Source organism: Clytia hemisphaerica, unplaced genomic scaffold, assembly GCF_902728285.1.
Source record: "Clytia hemisphaerica strain Z4C2 unplaced genomic scaffold, Clytia hemisphaerica genome assembly, whole genome shotgun sequence".
NCBI classification, from domain to species: domain Eukaryota; kingdom Metazoa; phylum Cnidaria; class Hydrozoa; order Leptothecata; family Clytiidae; genus Clytia; species Clytia hemisphaerica.
This window is the reverse complement of record NW_027103824.1, coordinates 210,362-229,195: the sequence shown is the minus strand read 5'-3', so window position 1 is coordinate 229,195 and position 18,834 is coordinate 210,362. Positions and strand designations below refer to the sequence as shown.

Genomic DNA, 18,834 nt, shown 5'->3' with positions numbered 1-18,834 from the left:
ATGATCGTGATATTCTTAGCATTATTCTTAATTTTTTCGTCATTTTCATCATGGACATTCTTATAAAATGTATTCTTATAAAAGAAGCGTGTATTTTATTTGTTGAGAAACGAAGTAGGCAAAAATATCAACTTTGAAAACCTGCTACAAATCCCACTTAAAAAGGGTACATCAAACACTTTCTTATCTGACAACAAGATAGTCCGAACGCAGGCAAAAAATAATCAACGGAAGTATGTTTACTTCGAATGCCTGTTTGTCCGAAAATAGTCGCACGATATTTTATCATTTGCGAATCTCTTTTTTTTGTCAGGTAGCAGCTAACCTAAAACTATAAGATTACCCCCTTCTCAGTAGGGGTATTAAATTCAACGGAGTGAAACTCAATGGGGATAGATATTCCTATATTTTTCATGGCTAGGGATTTCAATGCTTTTGTTTTTAAGTCAGAAAAACTCAGCGGGGATGGGAATATATCACTTTATAGTGAGGATTATTTTATATGATTATTTTCATTGGGGTAAAAATTGAGGTATAATTTTCCACCGGGACCATATTTTGGCCCATTTTTCCAGTGGGAAGGGTTCCCAGTGGGTGTATGAGAAGAAGGTGTATAAAACTGCATAAAAACTAACAGTTTCTCCAATCCTCGCCCAATCAATTCTTTTAATCATCTCCAAGGGTTGCAAGCTGACAGGTACGTACCTCCAGATCAGTGGCCCTGGGACCCTTTAGGGAAGATAAAAAAGGAGGAGAATAGGAAAATTTTGTGTGAGGTAGTACTTGATTGCGCTAAGATATACAAGAACTCTTTAAAACACAGACTGTATAATTGCTAACATAAAATTGACTCTGACAGCTCTATTCTGAAAATTCTCTGGTCGCATTGTAGTTATTTACAACATGTTTCAAACTGCACGTTGATGTCCCCACACATTAAAACTAAATCAAAATTGCTGGATAATTTGTTTAGCGAATTCCTTTGAGATTTATCAATGTCTTCTGAGAAGAAAGCAATTTTTGAAATATGCGATTCAGCAACTTAAGATGCCTGTGCTGCCAAATAGACTTGAGATATTTGGCAAAAATAGGAACACAGTAATTAAAAACACCTACTATAAATATCCCCATTCCGATACAGCTAAAACAAGTAAAACAGAAGATCGAAGACACTCAATACATCTTTCATCAAGTAAGGCGTTTCTTCATGCAATAAGTTTTATCAGTTTCCAATCATTTACATGTTTTCAAATTTAACTTCTTTTCGCCCTAAGCTTACTCTAGGAGTTACATATTATTGTATTAATTTTCATACAAGAAGGATTTTTAAAGGTTTAAGAATCTTTGAAAAAGCGAGAACACTTGTTTTAAATTTATTTCAGCGCCTGGTAGAGCCAAAAAAAAATTTCAAAGGGGTTAAAATCAAATGCGTTTGTGTTGCCTAAGTAACCTTTGAAAGATTCAGAAGCTTCATCTTTAAAGGAGAAAGAAGAGTGATAAAATGAAAATAAGTTTGTTTCAGTTTGTAATCCTTTTACCCCTAGAAAATTTCAGACATAAAATTCTGCTTTTTCAACTGTCTTTAAGCAAAAAGTAAGGCATATAAGGTCTGCCGTCCTCTGAGAGAATCAGTTAAGTCCACTGAGGTTCATTTTGAGAAAGACGCCAAAAAAGTAAGTCCATTTTTAACTTTTTGAAAATTTTTGACTTGCCTAATTCGGTTCAAGCTTTTTCAATTAAAAACTATAGACTTACCTAGTTTAGTCGTAGTAAACTCAGTCGTTGAAGTGGACTTACTTTATTTGCTATTTAAAAAAAGTCCTCATATTGCAAAATTTGAAACCCCTACATAAAATCTGTTTATATGGGATGATTCCTTATACCTTTAGGATACATTTTTATGCAAAAACTCTGAAAGTCCAAATTTTGGACTTACCTGATTCTGTCCAGAGGACGGCAGAGGTGTAGATCAGACATCTGACACCAAGGAAAGGAAGTGTTGAAAGTACTAAACAAAATAAAGATGAAACGTACGTTATAGTTACCACGGTACCGAATACAGTATGGGATATATTCGAGTAATATTTAGGCGACGAAAATATAGACAATATTGTATGAGTAAAAGTGTGAAAACCTTTTCAACTTTCATGTCTTACCAGATATGCTGAACGCGATCTTGTATTTTTACATGTAAAATATGAAGTACAGCTTTTTTGTATGCATTGTTAGCCAACCAGATTGCTTTATATTTTTGACGATAAAGAGGGAATAGCATTTTAACCGATTCCAAATTATATGACCCTATTTGTCCTTGGAGGATGACTGGAGGGGGGAGGGGGAGTACCAAACCTTTTTAAGCAAACTTTTTTCACCAGTCCAAAAACAATTAATTTTGAAAAATAAATTGACTAAGGGATGCTTTTGGGTGGGCAATATTTCTCTCCAACCACCCTCTAAACCATGCCTTTACTAAGTACAAGTTTAGGTTGGGTTTGGATATATTTTAAGAAATATGTCGAAAATTATAAAGGTTATGTAGTTATGTAGTGTTATTACTTGCATGGAGGTATGATTCTGAATTATATTTGTTTACAGATTATCAACCCAGAGCTTTTAATGCGTTATTCGAACAAACATTTTTGCGATCATATTGAAAGCGGGCCAGGTTGATCAAATAATGGCGTGATCTGAGATAAATTGCTTATGTCTAGATCTCATCTGGAGATGTTAAATTGGCAAGAAATCAAATAATTAAGAGTTTTCCAATTTACTGCTTGTTTTCATTAAGAATCAATAATTATAAATCAATGGAAAAGGCTGTCATATCTCTGTCATTGTGATTTATTGGATTCATCATGCAGCCATTGGTGGTTAAAGAACTTAAATCACCCGTCACTGCACTAATCAACTTTTGTGGTTGAGCACTCTCTTGCCAATTCGTATATAGTAATATCGAATCTCTTTGAATCAAAGCCCTGAAAGGGTCTAGATACCAAACTCCTAGATAGGAAATGAGTGGCTTCATTTCCATGTAAGCTAAAATTCACTGTAAGGGTGACTTTTCAATGTCCAAGTGCTGTACTCTAAGGGTCCAATTTTGAAAGCCATTATTTAGTTACATGTTTAATTAAATTGATTGATCCTCCTGAATATTTTCAACGTAAAGTTCAAGCACAGAAACATTTTCATTTTATTTGAATAAATTTTTTAAATAAACAGTTACGTGTTATTTTATGTTCAATTTATCGATGGAAAATGTACACGAAAACGTTGAAAAATTTGATTTTTTCGTCATCATTCAATTAACTTTGGAATTCAAGAACTTTCTTCCCATTGCTGTTATCTTTCTTAAACTTATATCTGAAAGGTCTAATGAAACACGATGTCCTAACTGACTTAGTAGACCTCCAGTGGAGCCCTTGATCGCACAACGTCAAAAAAAGACTCTAATCATGTTATTACACCAAGAATATTCCCTTATCACGCCATCGCACCAAAGTTATTCTCTATTCAACGCGTCACGATTTCTTAAAGCCATAAATCCTGCCATCAAAGTAGTAGCTTCATTGAGAGACACCGAAAGTGAAATGTTGAATGTTTTTTTATCTGTAACGATTGGCTCCCTCGTTTCCAAGAAGCTTGAAAAGTTAATATGTATCTTTGTAACAGTTAGTATCGAGTTATATTTCGTTCTTTAATCTTTTAGGAAAAACAATGGGGACCATTCTTTTTCTGGTGGCGATTCAATATCTGCTCTCTCCAGTGACATTGCAGCATGGTATTAACTAATCTATTAAGTTATTTAATTTACAATATTTTTATTGAACTTTCTGTTCACGCTGAAATCGGGAATGGACGTTTAGATGTTAAAGGTTATATATAAACAAAATGTGATACTTACTTCATAGAATCATAAACCAAATCTTCGCTTAAATTCATAGTTACTCAATGGTTAGGGTTTGAACGTTCGGTCAAATTTTCACCGACCCTAGAATGCCATACTAAAAATATCATATGTCAATATACCTAAGCGACCTATATAATGCCTACGGTTCATCTCCATTCAATTTAAAAAATGTATATATTTTTATCGCTCAAAAAGTCGCTGAAACGAACAACAACCCATGCAATCCAGAAAATCATCAGCTATTCAACCCAACGAATATCCACCAAAGAAGCACAGGAAACATTGTACCAAAAGATTCCAAAAGTTTAGGATGTGATTCTCGAATGAGAGTAAATCTATGGTATAGATTTTCTAGCCCCGCTGGAAATGAAATACCAACTCAGTGTCCTCCTTTGTATTCTTGCGGTGAGTGAAAAAAAACTATCCATAAGGGTTAAAATACTTATTATTGATCCTCGCCATAGAAATCTTTCAGACAGGTTAAATATAAAGTTTTCCTAGATTCCAGCTTTACATCCCCTTCTGAAAGACCCGGTGGAATTTTATCAGTCAGGTTGGGTAAAAATAACGGAGCAAAACGCAATGGGGAATGAAATTTCCAAGTGGGACAATTTTTCCTTTGAAAGGGTTGAGTGGGTCTGTCCTTTCTCACAGACCCACTCAACCCTTTCAAAGGGAAAAATTGTAGTGTAGTGTGACTTTTTCATACTCAATATCTTCCATATGGTCTTGTTTTCCGTGTCTACTTTAGTCTCCAATTCTTTGAATGTTGTGTTCTATTATTGATGTTAGGTACAAAAAACCCAATATGGCTGGATGATCAACATCCTACTGATTATAACATACCAAAGAATGTAAAGGCTTGTGTAAATGCTGGAACAGACTGCTGTTTCGAGTCGATTCAAATACAGACCGCCAAATGTAAAGATAATGCAAACGAAGACTTTTTTGTCTACAAGCTGGCTCGACTTGAGTTAGCTTGTCCCTTTCAATATTGCATAGGTAACATACATTGTGATTATAATTTTAATAGTAGGAAGATGTATTTTGAAGTATACCTTGCATACACGTCAGGGGCACATATAAAAGCACGTATAGATACTATACTACATCACACATTTTATTTAGTATTTTTCTGGCAGTTGATAAAATATCAATCCTTAATTTTATATCAATTAGTACTGTTGTTGACTTTAAACTACTATTAAGAAACCCTTGGCTATTTTACTTAGGATCAGGAACAAGATGCCCCACAGATCAAACTTCTGAGACTGGATTTACACCCTGTACTGGTAAGTATGTTACACCTCTGTGTCACAGACGCGCTGGGACCCAAGCCCCACAGTAAAATCTAGCAAAAATATTGTCCCCGGTAACAAATTAACCTTGAATTTTAGCCCAACTGGGAAATTGACTTATACTTCATCTTCACTCGAAATTAAATGTTTAAAAATTGCACTCCAAAACCACGCCCACTTGATTTTTTAACCTTGGAACAATAGAATTTCTATTCCCATTGGGATTTCAATATACATTTTTATCCCCACTAAGGAAAAAAGTTCCATGGGTGTTGTTGAATCATAATGTCAAAAAATTGTTAACGATTTTGAGTGATCAGTAACTAATAATCTTTTGATCATGTCAGAAATGAATTTCGCAGCCTTACTTCATAAAGATCATAAAACATTGCATTTGATATTTTACAGCTAAATTTCCTAAATTGAAGTCTGATCCATTTGTCACTGTTGACGTACATGACTCTCGAATGAGATTCGTATGCAGCTTTGAACCAGAAGTGATCAAAAACAATAACCAGTATAATGTCACGTGGTATGGAGTTACATCGGATGGACAACCACAGGTCTTATTTGAAGAAATGTTACAGAGTGCAGAAACTAAATCATATTTGCAAAATACCAATAGTAAAAGACGACAGCAAACCTTTTGCTTAAACCAAGATGTAAGTTTCAATTTTTTCAATGTAAATATAATAAAAATCATTTAATATTAATGCACTCGTTTAAGGTCCACCAATTATTTTGATTTCCTTAGTCAGCTAAAACTAGAGATCGAAGATTTCCAAATTAGAAAATCCAAACAGTTGGGAAACGTTATCATGGAACGACAAACACTACATAAATGAAATTTAATCTAATAGTGTTCCTTTGCTGCTCAAACCATGGATGAAACATTCTAAATGCGTTATCGTTGTGAAATAAAAAAATATCATTCTGATTTATAGATATTCTGTGAAGTTCGCTCTTACTTTGTCGGTAATGAAAAAGATGGCGTTGTAAAGAGAAGCAATAATTTCTATGCTGGTATCAAGGTATATATGCTTTATGACTTTCTGGTCTTTTGAAATAATTGTTTCATCACCTGTAATGACTGCAAAGACAATTGGATATTTCTTATTTCATTTTAAGGTCAGTCCCACATCCTTAAAGCTCTCTGAGAGTGATCCACCAACGGAACTTACTTTCACGTCAACTGTGCCAATAGTTTGCAATAAGGATACTGAAAATTGTGGTGTTACATTGCGAATTGCACAAAAAGAAAACTTGGATGGTGCTTTGGAGTTCTGTTCTTTATCGTAAGTTATAACACACCCCCTTCTCACAGACCCATTCCATTGGGACCCCTTCCCACTGGAAAAATTTGCCAAAATATCGTTCCGGTGGAGAATTATCCTCCAATTTTTGTCCCCATTGAAAATAATCGAATAAATCAATCCCTATAGTAAAATATTTTTGCCCATCCCCACTGAATTTTCTGACTTGAAAACAAAATAATTAAAATTTTAAGCCATAAAAAATATAATCAAATTGATCCCAATCGAGTTTTAATCCGTTATTTCATGAACATATAAACGACTGGACATATATCTTTTATTGTCTCTTTGAAGAGAGCTTCGTTGCCGCCTGTATTTCAAAATTGGTATGAAAAATCCGACAACATTCCGTCATAATTTTATTTCTTTGAATTATTTAGGTAAAAAGATTGATAGAGCATGAACATTACTCATAATGTACAAAAAAATTATTTTCGAATTTTTTTACAAGTTTGTAATATATTTTATTAACATTTTCAACTCTGAAATGCAGAATTTCAATTGCGTGTATACTTTTGAATCCCTTTTGTCACTCCAATGATTTTTTTTATGACTTGAAAAAAATAGCTTGCCAAAGTTGAGAGCCTGTGTAATAAGAATATCGAAATTAGAATGTGACACTCTCTAAAATTATTAGACACTTTTAAATCAAAATTTAGAAATATTAGTCGGAGTTTTGACAAGCTGACGATAATTTTGCCTCTGTTATCTTTGTTATGATATAGATAAAAGACTTGAGAATAGTAGAACAACAGAGACTTTTGTCGAAGTTTTGACGTTGTTAGCAAGGTATTCCCAAGTGGTAAATCATCAAAATCTATTGTTCATTTTATGCTTTTAACGAGGCGGCAACGAAGCTAGCTGTGTTATCTTTAAAAAGACAAAGGAGATGGATGTCCAGTCGTTTATATGTTCATGGTTATTTTTATCCCCACCGGCTGAAAAATTCCTACCGGGTCTGTGAGAAAGGGTGTTATTGTGTGATTTGTTGAAATTTTGAGTATCATTCTTCAATTTCCCGGATGTGGATGGGAGTACTTAGACAAATGGATGGTATGGGTGTGCTACTCATAAGAGCGCCTTTTTTAAACCTGCAAAAAAAATTTCAAAATCTAATTCCAGTCCCCCTTAACGGTTACGAAAAAGCAAAAAACAAATCAATATTTATCCTTAATAAGGTTAAATTTTACGAAAAAAGTCCCGGTAATATAATCGATTTTGGACCCTTCCGTCACTTCCGTCATTTCGCAAACCTAGTACTCCCGGGTTTCAGTCAAAAAAGGCTGATTGTGTGATCATCCAAAGCCTGTAACGATACTGAATTAATCAATTCCTTTAGTTTCGAACCTGGTGAGGCCGGCCAAACAAAAACAATGAAAGTTGCTGCATTGCGAGACTTTAGAAATGATGGTGACAAAGCATTGAAAATTAAATTTAAAATTCCTATAACCCCAAACCCTCTTGATTGGGATTGTCATCCCAATATTCCTGATGTTACGGTAAGTCATTGTTTTTAATTCATCGACATCATAAGTTTAAGTCATCAACGTCAACAGAGTGTATCAATTCCCCTAAAAGTCCTCCAGTATTATACTATTATACTTTAGTTTTTTCGATATTCAACGGTATTTTCCCGGATTTTTCTATACTCATGACAATTAAAGCGAAACAATAAACCAAAGATTTATTATACACTGGATAAACGACTCATAAAACAATGGAGAGCGATCATTGTATTTTCATTGTTTCAGAAAACAATTGATGTTCTAGCTTTGTCCGCAAACTGTCATGGTGGCTCGAAGATGTCTGATTTTTAAAAATGTTTATCAGTCTTGTTTTTAAAAAGTTCTCTAGCTCTTTCTTTTTGTACATTCGCAGAAAAAAAGTTTGAAAATAAGGCTAGCATTCCAAGCTGGGTACATTTGTGAAATCTAATGTGAGTAAAACATCAATAGACAAGAAATTCAGACAAAATGCTTATAGTGACACGAAATTTTTAATTGGAAATATCTTTCCAAGACTGTCCCCAGAAGAGCTGAAATTAACATACATTAGACTTGAGTGTCTTGGCTCCACTGTGGTATGAAAATCATTTGGAGGCACGTGGTGGCAAGGTGTTTTTTTTGAGGTTGAACTTTGAAAATTTTCGGTGTCAACATTAAATTTCTTATACACAACACGTCTTTTGCATCTTTCTCACAGCTTGAAACGTCATAACGACTTATAATTAGCAATTAGTACTAGTAATCGTATGGTTTGGAGTGTAATTAACGATTAATCACGAGTAAAAAAGGAGAAAATAGTAATTTGCACGAGTCCGCAGGACGGTTTCAAATTACGGTATTTTCTCCTTTGTTACGAGTGATTAATCGTTAATTGCACGACAAAACATACGATTCCGAGGTAATCGTCAGTAAACATTCGAAAACCTCCTGTTTTTCTTTTCTTTAAAAAGAAAACATTGCAGTGTAATTTTTCTTTGTTTTCAATTAAAAGAAGCTATTGTAACGTAAAATTTCTTTGTTCTTTTTTATATTGAAGAGAAAAAAATGTCTTTGTTTTTTATTATATAGTAAAAAAAAGTCTCTGACACATACCGTGGACCATATCTGCCATTTTTCAAAATGTGTCTCACTTTTTGTGAAGAAAGGTGTAAAGACTCAAAAGCTCAAATTTTGTTTCATTTCTACTACAAAAAGGTGTTATTTTAAGGAAAGCAAAAATTTTGTTACACTTAATGAAAAATAAGTCGTCATTTTGAATTATTTTTGACGCGTTAAATCATTAACGAGCTTTTCCCGCGCTCAAAGTCGACGAGTTAGTATTCTAAAAAGCTTTTTTGGGAAATTCTGATGAGTTAGATTGCTAACATGCTTATTTGTAATTTTTTTACATTTCCAATCCTAAAGTGCTCATTCCAACAATCAAAATCGACGAGTTAGTATTCTAACGAGCTTTTTTGCGAAATTTTGACGCGTTAGTTTGCGAACGAGCTTTTCCAGCGCTCAAAATCAACGAGTTAGTATTCTAACGAGCTTTTTTGCGAAATTTTGACGCGTTAGTTTGCAAAAGAGCTTTTCCGGCGCTCAAAATCGACGAGTTAGTATTCTAACAAGCTTTTTTGCGAAATTTTGACGCGTTAGTTTGCGAACGAGCTTTTCCCGCGCTCAAAATCTACGAGTTGGTACTCTAACGAGCTTTTTTGCGAAATTTTGACGCGTTAGTTTGCAAACGAGCTTTTCCCGCGCTCAAAGTCGACGAGTTAGTATTCTAACGAGCTTTTTTGCGAAATTTTGATGCGTTAGTTAGAATACTAACTCGTCGATTTTGAGCGCAGGAAAAGCTCGTTCGCAAACTAACGCATCAAAATTTCGCAGAAAAGCTCGTTAGAATACTAACTCGTCGATTTTGAGCGCGGGAAAAGCACGTTCGCAAACTAACGCGTCAAAATTTCGCAAAAAAGCTCGTTAGAATACTAACTCGTCGATTTTGATTGTTGGAATGAGCACTTTAGGATTGGAAATGTAAAAAAATTACAAATAAGCTCGTTAGCAATCTAACTCATCAGAATTTCCCAAAAAAGCTTTTTAGAATACTAACTCGTCGACTTTGAGCGCGGGAAAAGCTCGTTAATGATTTAACGCGTCAAAAATAATTCAAAATGACGACTTATTTTTCATTAAGTGTAACAAAATTTTTGCTTTCCTTAAAATAACACCTTTTTGTAGCAGAAATGAAACAAAATTTGAGCTTTTGAGTCTATACACCTTTCTTCACAAAAAGTGAGACACATTTTGAAAAATGGCAGATATGGTCCACGGTAGACACAGGACTTGGGAGAGAAAAGAATAAGGGGACAAAAGTGTCCCCCCGCCGAAGAGTGCAAAAAGTGGTGATAATGCAATTAACGATTAATCGCACTCCTCTAAACCAATCAGATTCGAGTAATTTTGCACGGCTGACGATTAAGTGGAAGAATCTGACTCTCACAGGAAAGTTTTAAGTCTCTTTTGGGAATTGGATGAGTGATTTTCGATGAGAAATGCAATAAAAATGCTTCGAAAAATCATTTAATGAGGGAAGGAGAGTGAACAATAATATCACTACTGCGGACATAGCTAGTACACGAGAAATCGGCAAAAATCTGTTACTGGTATATCCAGTGTATAATAAATCCTTGAATAAACTTACTCATACTCTCCAAATTTCTTGATGGTCCCTTTGAAAAGATTCTGACGAAACAACTCATATTTGCGAGAGCAACTAACTTCGAAACTTTTAGCTGATTATTTTCTCTAATAAAAACAAAGAATAGCTAAAGTAATAATGATAGATTTTGATTTGAACTACTTTTTATGATAAGGTGCTCACTAAAGATGTAACAACAGCACAATGTCAATCAACTGGGGATCCTCATATCAGAACCTTTGATGGACGTTATTTTGATCATTACAAAGTCGGTGATTATGTACTTGTTAAATCGGAAGCAAGATTATTTGAGGTAACCATTGGATAATTCCATTTTTAACGACTCTCATTCACAATGACCAAGTATTTTTCACTTTATAAAAAGTTAAAAAAATGATTTGGAGCTTACGTCAAGTTCTGACAGGATGATATGTATTTTATCTATGTAGGTTCATGTGAGAACATTCCAATGTTGGTCCGTCTCGTGTAATTGTGCAGTAGCGGCTAGAGAGGGAGATGATGTCATGGTTGTTGATATGTGTCGTGATAGAGTACCACGTGCAAGGTTTGCTAGCACTGTTGAGCCTCAACCTGGAAGTATCATGGAAATGAGTCCCAATGGAAAAACATTTGTTGTGAGTATTTTCTATAGACTATGTTTTTACAAATGTAGCAAACGTCTTTAAGATTATTCAAACTATTTAAATACTTTGGTTAGTTTGGTACCATAATGATCCCATCATCGGTTTTAGTTTTTTATGATATTTCTATCACCTTTAGTTCAACTTTCCTTCCGGGGCATCAGTAAAATTTCAAGCCAATTCATGGGGTGCTAATGTTTATGTTCAACTACCTCCTGATGACTATGGAAAAACAAAAGGGCTTTGTGGCATATGGAATGGTGATCGAAGTGACGATCTTACCAGCAAAGATGGTCGCGAATTTCAAGGACGTGGTATTGCCAATGTAGGTTTTACTGAGAGTTGGAGGTAAGAATAAATTGAATTGTATTGAACTGCAAAGAAAATTCTTTTTAGTGTAGATAGCAAAAATAAAAGATGCATATACCTAAGTTGAGACTCGATAGGAGTTCAAGCATAGAGCTTAACAGCTAAACTTTATACAACTAAATTTTACAATATTTAGGTTTCAAACTGGTACTCGGGATAGTTTGTTCTACTATAAAGGACCAACAGAGCGTAAATGTTTGGCTGAAAGAGTTCGAAACTATTGTTCTTGCAATGATATTGATGGTGATAAAGATATCAGTTGCAATTTTGATGGTCTGAAGGACAAACCAAAATATATTGTTGCCAATCAAGGTTACGCCGAATTAAAATTTCCTGGTAAGTATTTATTTTGCCAACTGATAGGATATAAACCTTCCAACAATTGCTTAAAATGGTACTACCCCGAAAGATAAGGAATCAGGGCGCCGAGTTAGGCATTGTGACTAGCTTGATGCAAGTAATTGTGCCTATATTCCCTATTAATTAAGGTGGAGGTAAACCTTCTTGCAAAACAATCACTGTAACTGAGACTATATCGAAATCTTATCGACAGCTTCGACAACTCTTACGTATTTTCTAACAAGCTTCGTCAAATGAATAATTTTTTCAAATAATTATATTCAAAATTTAGACATCATGTCAGGAACTTTCGTTTAATACGATATAACACTAGAATTATTCCTTCACAAGGAGCGGACCACTGTGGAAAACGACGCCGAAGAAGAAGAAGAAATACTGATGCAGAGGAACAACAAGAACGACCAGTCATTATCTTGCCTGATGAAGATCCTGAAACGGCCATCTATGATTATAACCCAAAACAATTAACTGCACCACCTCCTTCATTCCCCACAAAGACTGGTATTACTGAGCAACAAGCTGTGGATGGCTGTGAAAAAGCTCTCAGAGATTCAACAAGTGGAAAGATTTGCTTAGAAGTTTTACCTGATTTCGATGTATCCGCTTTTAAAGAGCAATGTGTCGCCGATATTATGGTTTGTAATTTAATAAGTTCATTCACAAGAAAAAAAAATCTTTTTGGAGAGTCAACTTTTCAGATCTCGGATAAATTTTTTAACTAAGACAAAATCAAAACCGAATTCAAGAGAAATATTTAAAGACAGAATAAAGACTTATTAACAAATTATTTCAGATTCTTGGTGATATGAAGGTTCCACAAGCTTCTGCAGTCGAGGCTATGAAGGAGGAATGTGAAGAAAAAACATTAAAAAACATCACTTTATGGGAATCAGACGATAGTGGAGTTCTTCAACCACCACAAGCTGTTGGTAACGCATTATGTCCAAGTGATTGCAGTGGTAATGGCAAATGTGTCAATTCTACTTGTTTATGTAATGGTGGGTTTTTAGCTGCTGATTGCTCCATCCATGAAGGTAACTTTATCAAATAAAGATTTCAATATTTGAAGTTTGCCAATTTTTTTTCAATGGTGATATTATTGATGTTTTAATCGCTCTTTTTTTAATTTTCTTTGCATATCATGTGAAAGGAAAATCATCATTTTTCTTCTTTGATCCAATAATACTGAAGATATATCCTTTAAAAGTATCTTCAAAGAACACAGTAATCCCTATTGCAGATTAAAAGACATTGAGTTTTACCTTTCCATTTCAGATGATCCACCTACTCTGGTTGGCATCCCACTCAATAATGGATTATGTAATATTCGATACCAAAATTGTTTGAGGACCCGTGTGATTGGAAGAAACTTTGTAAATTCAGCAAAGCTGACATGTGGAACTAAAACCTTAACAGTATGCTTTCTTTTTTTTTCTTTTTTTCTTTTTTTTTTGACATTATGTACAATTTACGAAACATAGAAAATATTTTTTTTGGATTTAAAATTATTATCTTTTCTATTTAGTTTGATTCGAACTTGAAACCGGAACAGCCTGTTGCATCAGTGTTGAGAACTAGTAGAAGTCAAATGTTAAGTTTTGCAGAGCTATCTTGTGAAATTCCCACACAACAACTACCATTGGTTGACATCGATTTCTCTTCAACACGAAAAGGAAAACCAATTGGTGGAGTTTCCATTCAATTATCAAATGATGGTTATGCTTTCTCGAAGAACATTTCAAAATTTGTTGTATACGATTCAAAATGCATTCAATGTGCCGACGAAGACAATTGCAGATGGAAGGTACATACATACAGTCGACTCTCGCTGATTCGAGCTATCGAACGGGGAATCTTATTGTTTGAATAATAGAGAGATCTGCATTATAGAAAGATTCGGATTATAAAAGTTTAAGCTACCCCAGCTGGCACACAACGTTGTTTCAACGTTCATGTAACGTTATATGGACGTTGTGAACGTTAGATGGACGTTGAAACAACGTTGTGTGCCAGCTGAGTCTATTAATATGAAAATGAAACAGTATTTTTCCTCAGTGCTCCGAAGTCGACTAGAACTGTTTCACTCTTCAAAACTGAAATTCGTTTTTGTTGATTTTAGGTTGATTCCTGTCGAGTAAACAATTATTGCCTTGCTGTTGATGAGCCTCATTCCATGGATTGGTGTCAGATTTGCCGTGGAAACAATACTTTCATTGAAAGAAGTGGTAAATTGAAGTTTAATTGTATTGATACCAAGTGGTCAGTTCAGAGGAAGTTAAAACCTAAATTTGCTTCTCATAAGATAATAAAGTTTAATGACAAGATATTTTTGCTAAACATGTCTTCGTTTTACTTTACTTTAGATAACTTAGCACCTGTTTTCCGATCAGGCTCTGCACAAAAAGTATTCAATGGCCAAACTCTACGTTTCGCAGTTCCTGTAGCAGATCCGGAACAAAAAAAATTAGTCTACAATTTTGTTGGTATTATCCCAAAAAATATGGAAATATCAACAGCAGGTATTATTACATGGAAACCGATAAAAGCGAATGAAAGTTACAATGTTACGATTAAAGCATCAGACATTTGTGGAAACACATCGCAGGCTACATATAAGTTTGAGTCTGTCAATTGCCTCTGCGAGGAACTAAATGGTGCCAAATGTGGAGCATACCCGGATGAGAGCTGCCAGTGCCCGAAAGGCTGCATGGGTGAAAAGTAAGAGAATTTACGATGTAGAATATTGCGTTTATTTTTATGATTAGTGAGATATCACAGTATGCAAACAAAAAGATTTTTGCTGTCGTCAGTTATTCAAAAAAAAAATGCGTCGGTAATACGATGTTTGTGACCCCAATATTTTCTATAATAATTTCCAATCAATTATAATGATAATGGTAATTAACACCTAAACGTAAAACCTAACGTTGACCTTGTTTTTTTTGCAGTTGCACAGATCCAATTCCAAACCAACACTGTAGAATTATGAAAACTCCAGGAGGACAAGAAGAAGAGCCAAAAAGTAAAATTGATTGTTTTTAACACATATCCTAAAGAGTATCTTCTTAAACCAAGGATTGTTTTCAAATCATAAAACCCTTATCATAAAGGAAAAAAAGTAATTCAATATCATACTTTTTTAGAATCCTATTTCAATCTCGAGTGCCAATCAAACGGTCTGAAAGCAGCATTTAATTTGAGTCATTTGGAACGACATGGATTACCATACATTGTCAGATTTAAAGGCAAAGATCATGATTGCAAGCCCTTAAATACAACATATGGAAACATTAACGGTGATGACAAACTCTGGATTGCAGCAAATTATTCAGATTGTGGAATCAGGGCCTACGAGGAGGGAAGCAAGATACTGTTTGAGCAGACTATTTTGGTCGAGTACGGGACGAAAATGGATTCTTCTCTGGTTTACAGGCAGTTTGTTGATACCTATAATGCAACATGTTTGATTGAACGAAACATCACAAGACAATGGAATATAAGTGTTACTAAACGAAAGACTTTGAGTTCAGAAGAAGGTCAGTTGTTGATCGTTTAAAAAAAAAAGGCTTCATAAATAAAGAGTCTAGATAGACATTTTCATAAATTACGTTACAAACATCACTTGCCTCGTTTGGAAGTTATTACCATGGTGATTTACTCCAAGTGGATTTTATTAAAACTTACTTTCTATTCATAAAAAAAATCATTTAATGTGCAAAGAGACATAATCACCATGGTAATTGTTTGAATACGAGGCAAGTGATGTTCGTGATGTAATTTATAAAAAGGTCTACTATCGGGTTGTAGATTGCAACAAATCTTTTTAATGTAGACTTAACTGTATGATTTTGAAAAATGAACTAAAATTTACTTTAGACGATGAAAGTGAATTTGCATTTGACTTCAACATTCTAAAAGCTGGTACTAACGCTTGGACAGGTCTTATCTACGTTGGTGAAAAGATGGACTTTGATTTGTCTTTGAACGGAGCTTCTAATTCTATCAAAACCTCACCTCAAGATTGCTATGCAACTCGATTAGATGGAACCGGAAGATATGATTTAATTAAGGACAGGTTAGCTACTTAATCACACTTACCTTAGAGAACATTAATATTCATTTTTTCATTTTATATGTCAGCTTTTTGTTTGTCTAAGCCTTTCTTGAAATGATGAGATAAGACTATGCTCTCCAGAAAAATTAATTTACTGATACAATTGATAATATGTGACCGTTGATTTCATATTTTCTTTAACAGATGTAGCGTTGGAGGAGAAACCAGTGTCACCATAACAACAACTCCTCAAGATACACGTGAATTCTCTTGGGAAATGGAAGCTTTCAGATATTTTGGTGACTCCGATGGCATCATTATCACATGTCGTATTTTGATCTGCCGAAATCGTCCTATTGATCAATTGAGTGAAGAATGCAGAAGGTGTGGACAAAAGGCTCCATTGCGTCGCAAAAGAAATGTCGATAATGATAATGAAGATAGTGACAATGTTTTAACTGATAAATCAGTAAAAAGCAGACCCATATTCATTGCAGAAAGGAGCAGTAAGTCTCAATTGTTTTCTCATGGCTTGTTTCTTTATTGTGTTTACTGTTTACTAAGTAAAAGATATTTTACTTAATCAATTCAACTCCTTCTTTAAATTTGGTCAATAACAATCTCGAAGAATCACTTCAGAGATTTTTCCGTTATAAATAAAGAAATTTTATACACATATTTGTTTAATTTAGTGCCAAAAGATCAACGACCTTCAGAAAAATCACGAGAAAATTCGTCTTCTGATGGACTTGGGCTAGCTGAAAAGATTACGATCATTGCTGTTGCTGGGATCGTTGGTTTTGTATTATGCATTGCAGTTATTAAAAAAGTCTTCTTCAACCGACCAAGTAAAATGCAGAACTAGTCTGTGATCGAGTGTTGAAATAAAAGCTAATGTAATGTACATAACATCTTAAATCTCCAAATAGGTATAGACGAAAACCTCTTACCGATACCGTTGTATCTAAATCAATATTGTTTAAGTTAAACATTTTATTTTTATCAATTTTTGTAGGAATAACAATTTTGATTTTGTTTTATTATTTTCTAAATCTATATAATCAAAGACAAAAAAATTGCTTTGTCTAACTTTACGAAATGTCTCCGATTGTCCAGTCACAGAATCTGCTTTAAAAGTTCCACATTCAACAAAATTGACTTGAAATCTTGACTAATGATTTAGAGAAACATATATCAAGAAGATTTGATTTCCTCCTAGTGATGCGAGAAGAACAAGCTAAAACTATGACCCAGTCTTGTTAAGAATGAAACTGCTTCTTACGGGGTAACAACACAGTTTTTGATCAATAAATATCTTTAAACTATCACACTAGCCCGGCCTACGACATGTGCCGCCCTTTAGGGTAGATTTTTGGAGGTCCTCGAAATGCACTGTAAGGGTGTACTTCCAGGGTATATTTTTGGGCAAAAATCAAAATAATCGAGAGAGTCAAAAGCCGAATCAGTTCAATTCATTATCTGTTCAGCCAAAAATGTCCTAACAACTGCGTTTTTACTTTATAAACCCCAAAATTTATACTTTTGACCATTTTACTGACAGCCAAGGCTCAGTTTAAGACATTGTTCTATGCTACAATATAAGGGTTGGAAATTGGTGGTAAGAATGTAATATAAGCGAGGGGCAAATCACTCGAAAAATGGTGTACGAGATTTATGATTTATTTTTGATTTATGATTTATTTTTGATTTATTTTTGATTTATGATTTATTTTTGATTTATTTTTGATTTATGATTTATTTCTGATTTATTTTTGATTTGTGATTTATTTTTGATTTATTTTTGAAAGATTTTTGATTTATTTCTAATTTATGAATAGGAGTAATTTTATGGAAATTTTTTTTCAAATTATAACGAAATTATACTCAAAATCATTGTCGAAAAAATAAAAAAAGTTGAAAGTCAATTTTTTTTCGAAAGATTTTTTATTTATTTTTATTTATTCATGATTTATTTTTGATTTATTGATTTATTTTTGATTTATTGATTTATTTCTGATTTATTTTTGATTTATTTTTGATTTATAAAATTGTGTACGAGATTTATTTTAGTGATTTGCCCCTCGCTATAAGGGTACCTTTTTAACGATTAAGAGCTGCACTGTAAGGGTTCGATTTTGAAAGCCAAGTTTTGGGCGGCGGCACATGCCATTGTTTAGAAATCCAGTGCTGGTCAAAAGTAAAGAATTCATAAGAAAAGGCAAAAAGAAGTGAAACCTTTCTACCATCTTCCTTTTTTCAAAAGTTCACAAACACAAAACAGTTGAGTTCTAATTATAGACTCAAAGGCTTCGTGTAAAGAAAATACACATAAATTATTTTGTGTAAAACACGATTTGAGAGACTGTTACATTTTACTTGAGTTTACTAAAATTGCGGCTTTTTCCTCGGGTAAATTTGCGACTACTTTCCGAACTCGAGTCGACCTGAGTTATAATAACTTTTCTAACTTCAGTATACTTAAATTCTGACCGATCCTTACTTGAGTCGAGCTATGTTTTGACCACTTCTTACTTGAGTCGAACTAAGTTTCGTCCACTTCTTACTTGAGTACACCCAAGTCTAAATAACCCATTGGGTCTTAAAAGTTCACTGGGGTGACTTTGAAATGAGAAATATCCACCGGGGTAGAGATTTCAGTCGCTGGGTCAAGAAAATCGGTATTTTTTTAATACCGGGCAAAGTC

General features: G+C 34.0%; 1 protein-coding gene across 1 annotated transcript; it reads left to right on the top strand.

The window, feature by feature from the left end:
- Positions 1 to 1,149: 1,149 nt before the first annotated feature.
- LOC136806679 (von Willebrand factor D and EGF domain-containing protein-like) lies at positions 1,150 to 17,226 on the top strand. The gene is made up of 24 exons (XM_067063262.1): positions 1,150 to 1,192; positions 3,707 to 3,778; positions 4,103 to 4,312; positions 4,700 to 4,909; positions 5,140 to 5,199; positions 5,614 to 5,867; positions 6,150 to 6,236; positions 6,334 to 6,500; positions 7,858 to 8,017; positions 10,882 to 11,019; positions 11,156 to 11,341; positions 11,487 to 11,695; positions 11,853 to 12,052; positions 12,407 to 12,711; positions 12,870 to 13,110; positions 13,352 to 13,491; positions 13,602 to 13,880; positions 14,196 to 14,301; positions 14,440 to 14,794; positions 15,025 to 15,098; positions 15,220 to 15,612; positions 15,953 to 16,151; positions 16,335 to 16,636; positions 16,823 to 17,226. Exons 2-24 carry the CDS (start codon positions 3,715 to 3,717, stop codon positions 16,993 to 16,995), a joined length of 4,512 nt encoding a protein of 1,503 aa, XP_066919363.1. The 5' UTR covers positions 1,150 to 1,192; positions 3,707 to 3,714; the 3' UTR covers positions 16,996 to 17,226.
- Positions 17,227 to 18,834: the final 1,608 nt, after the last annotated feature.

Coding starts and splice junctions, on each gene's coding strand:
- LOC136806679 (XM_067063262.1), top strand. CDS start 3,715: ATGGGGACCATTCTTTTTCTGGTGGCGATTCAATATCTGCTCTCTCCA. Junction 11,696..11,852: donor GGTTTTACTGAGAGTTGGAG/GTAAGAATAAAT, acceptor TACAATATTTAG/GTTTCAAACTGGTACTCGGG. Junction 13,881..14,195: donor AAGACAATTGCAGATGGAAG/GTACATACATAC, acceptor TGTTGATTTTAG/GTTGATTCCTGTCGAGTAAA.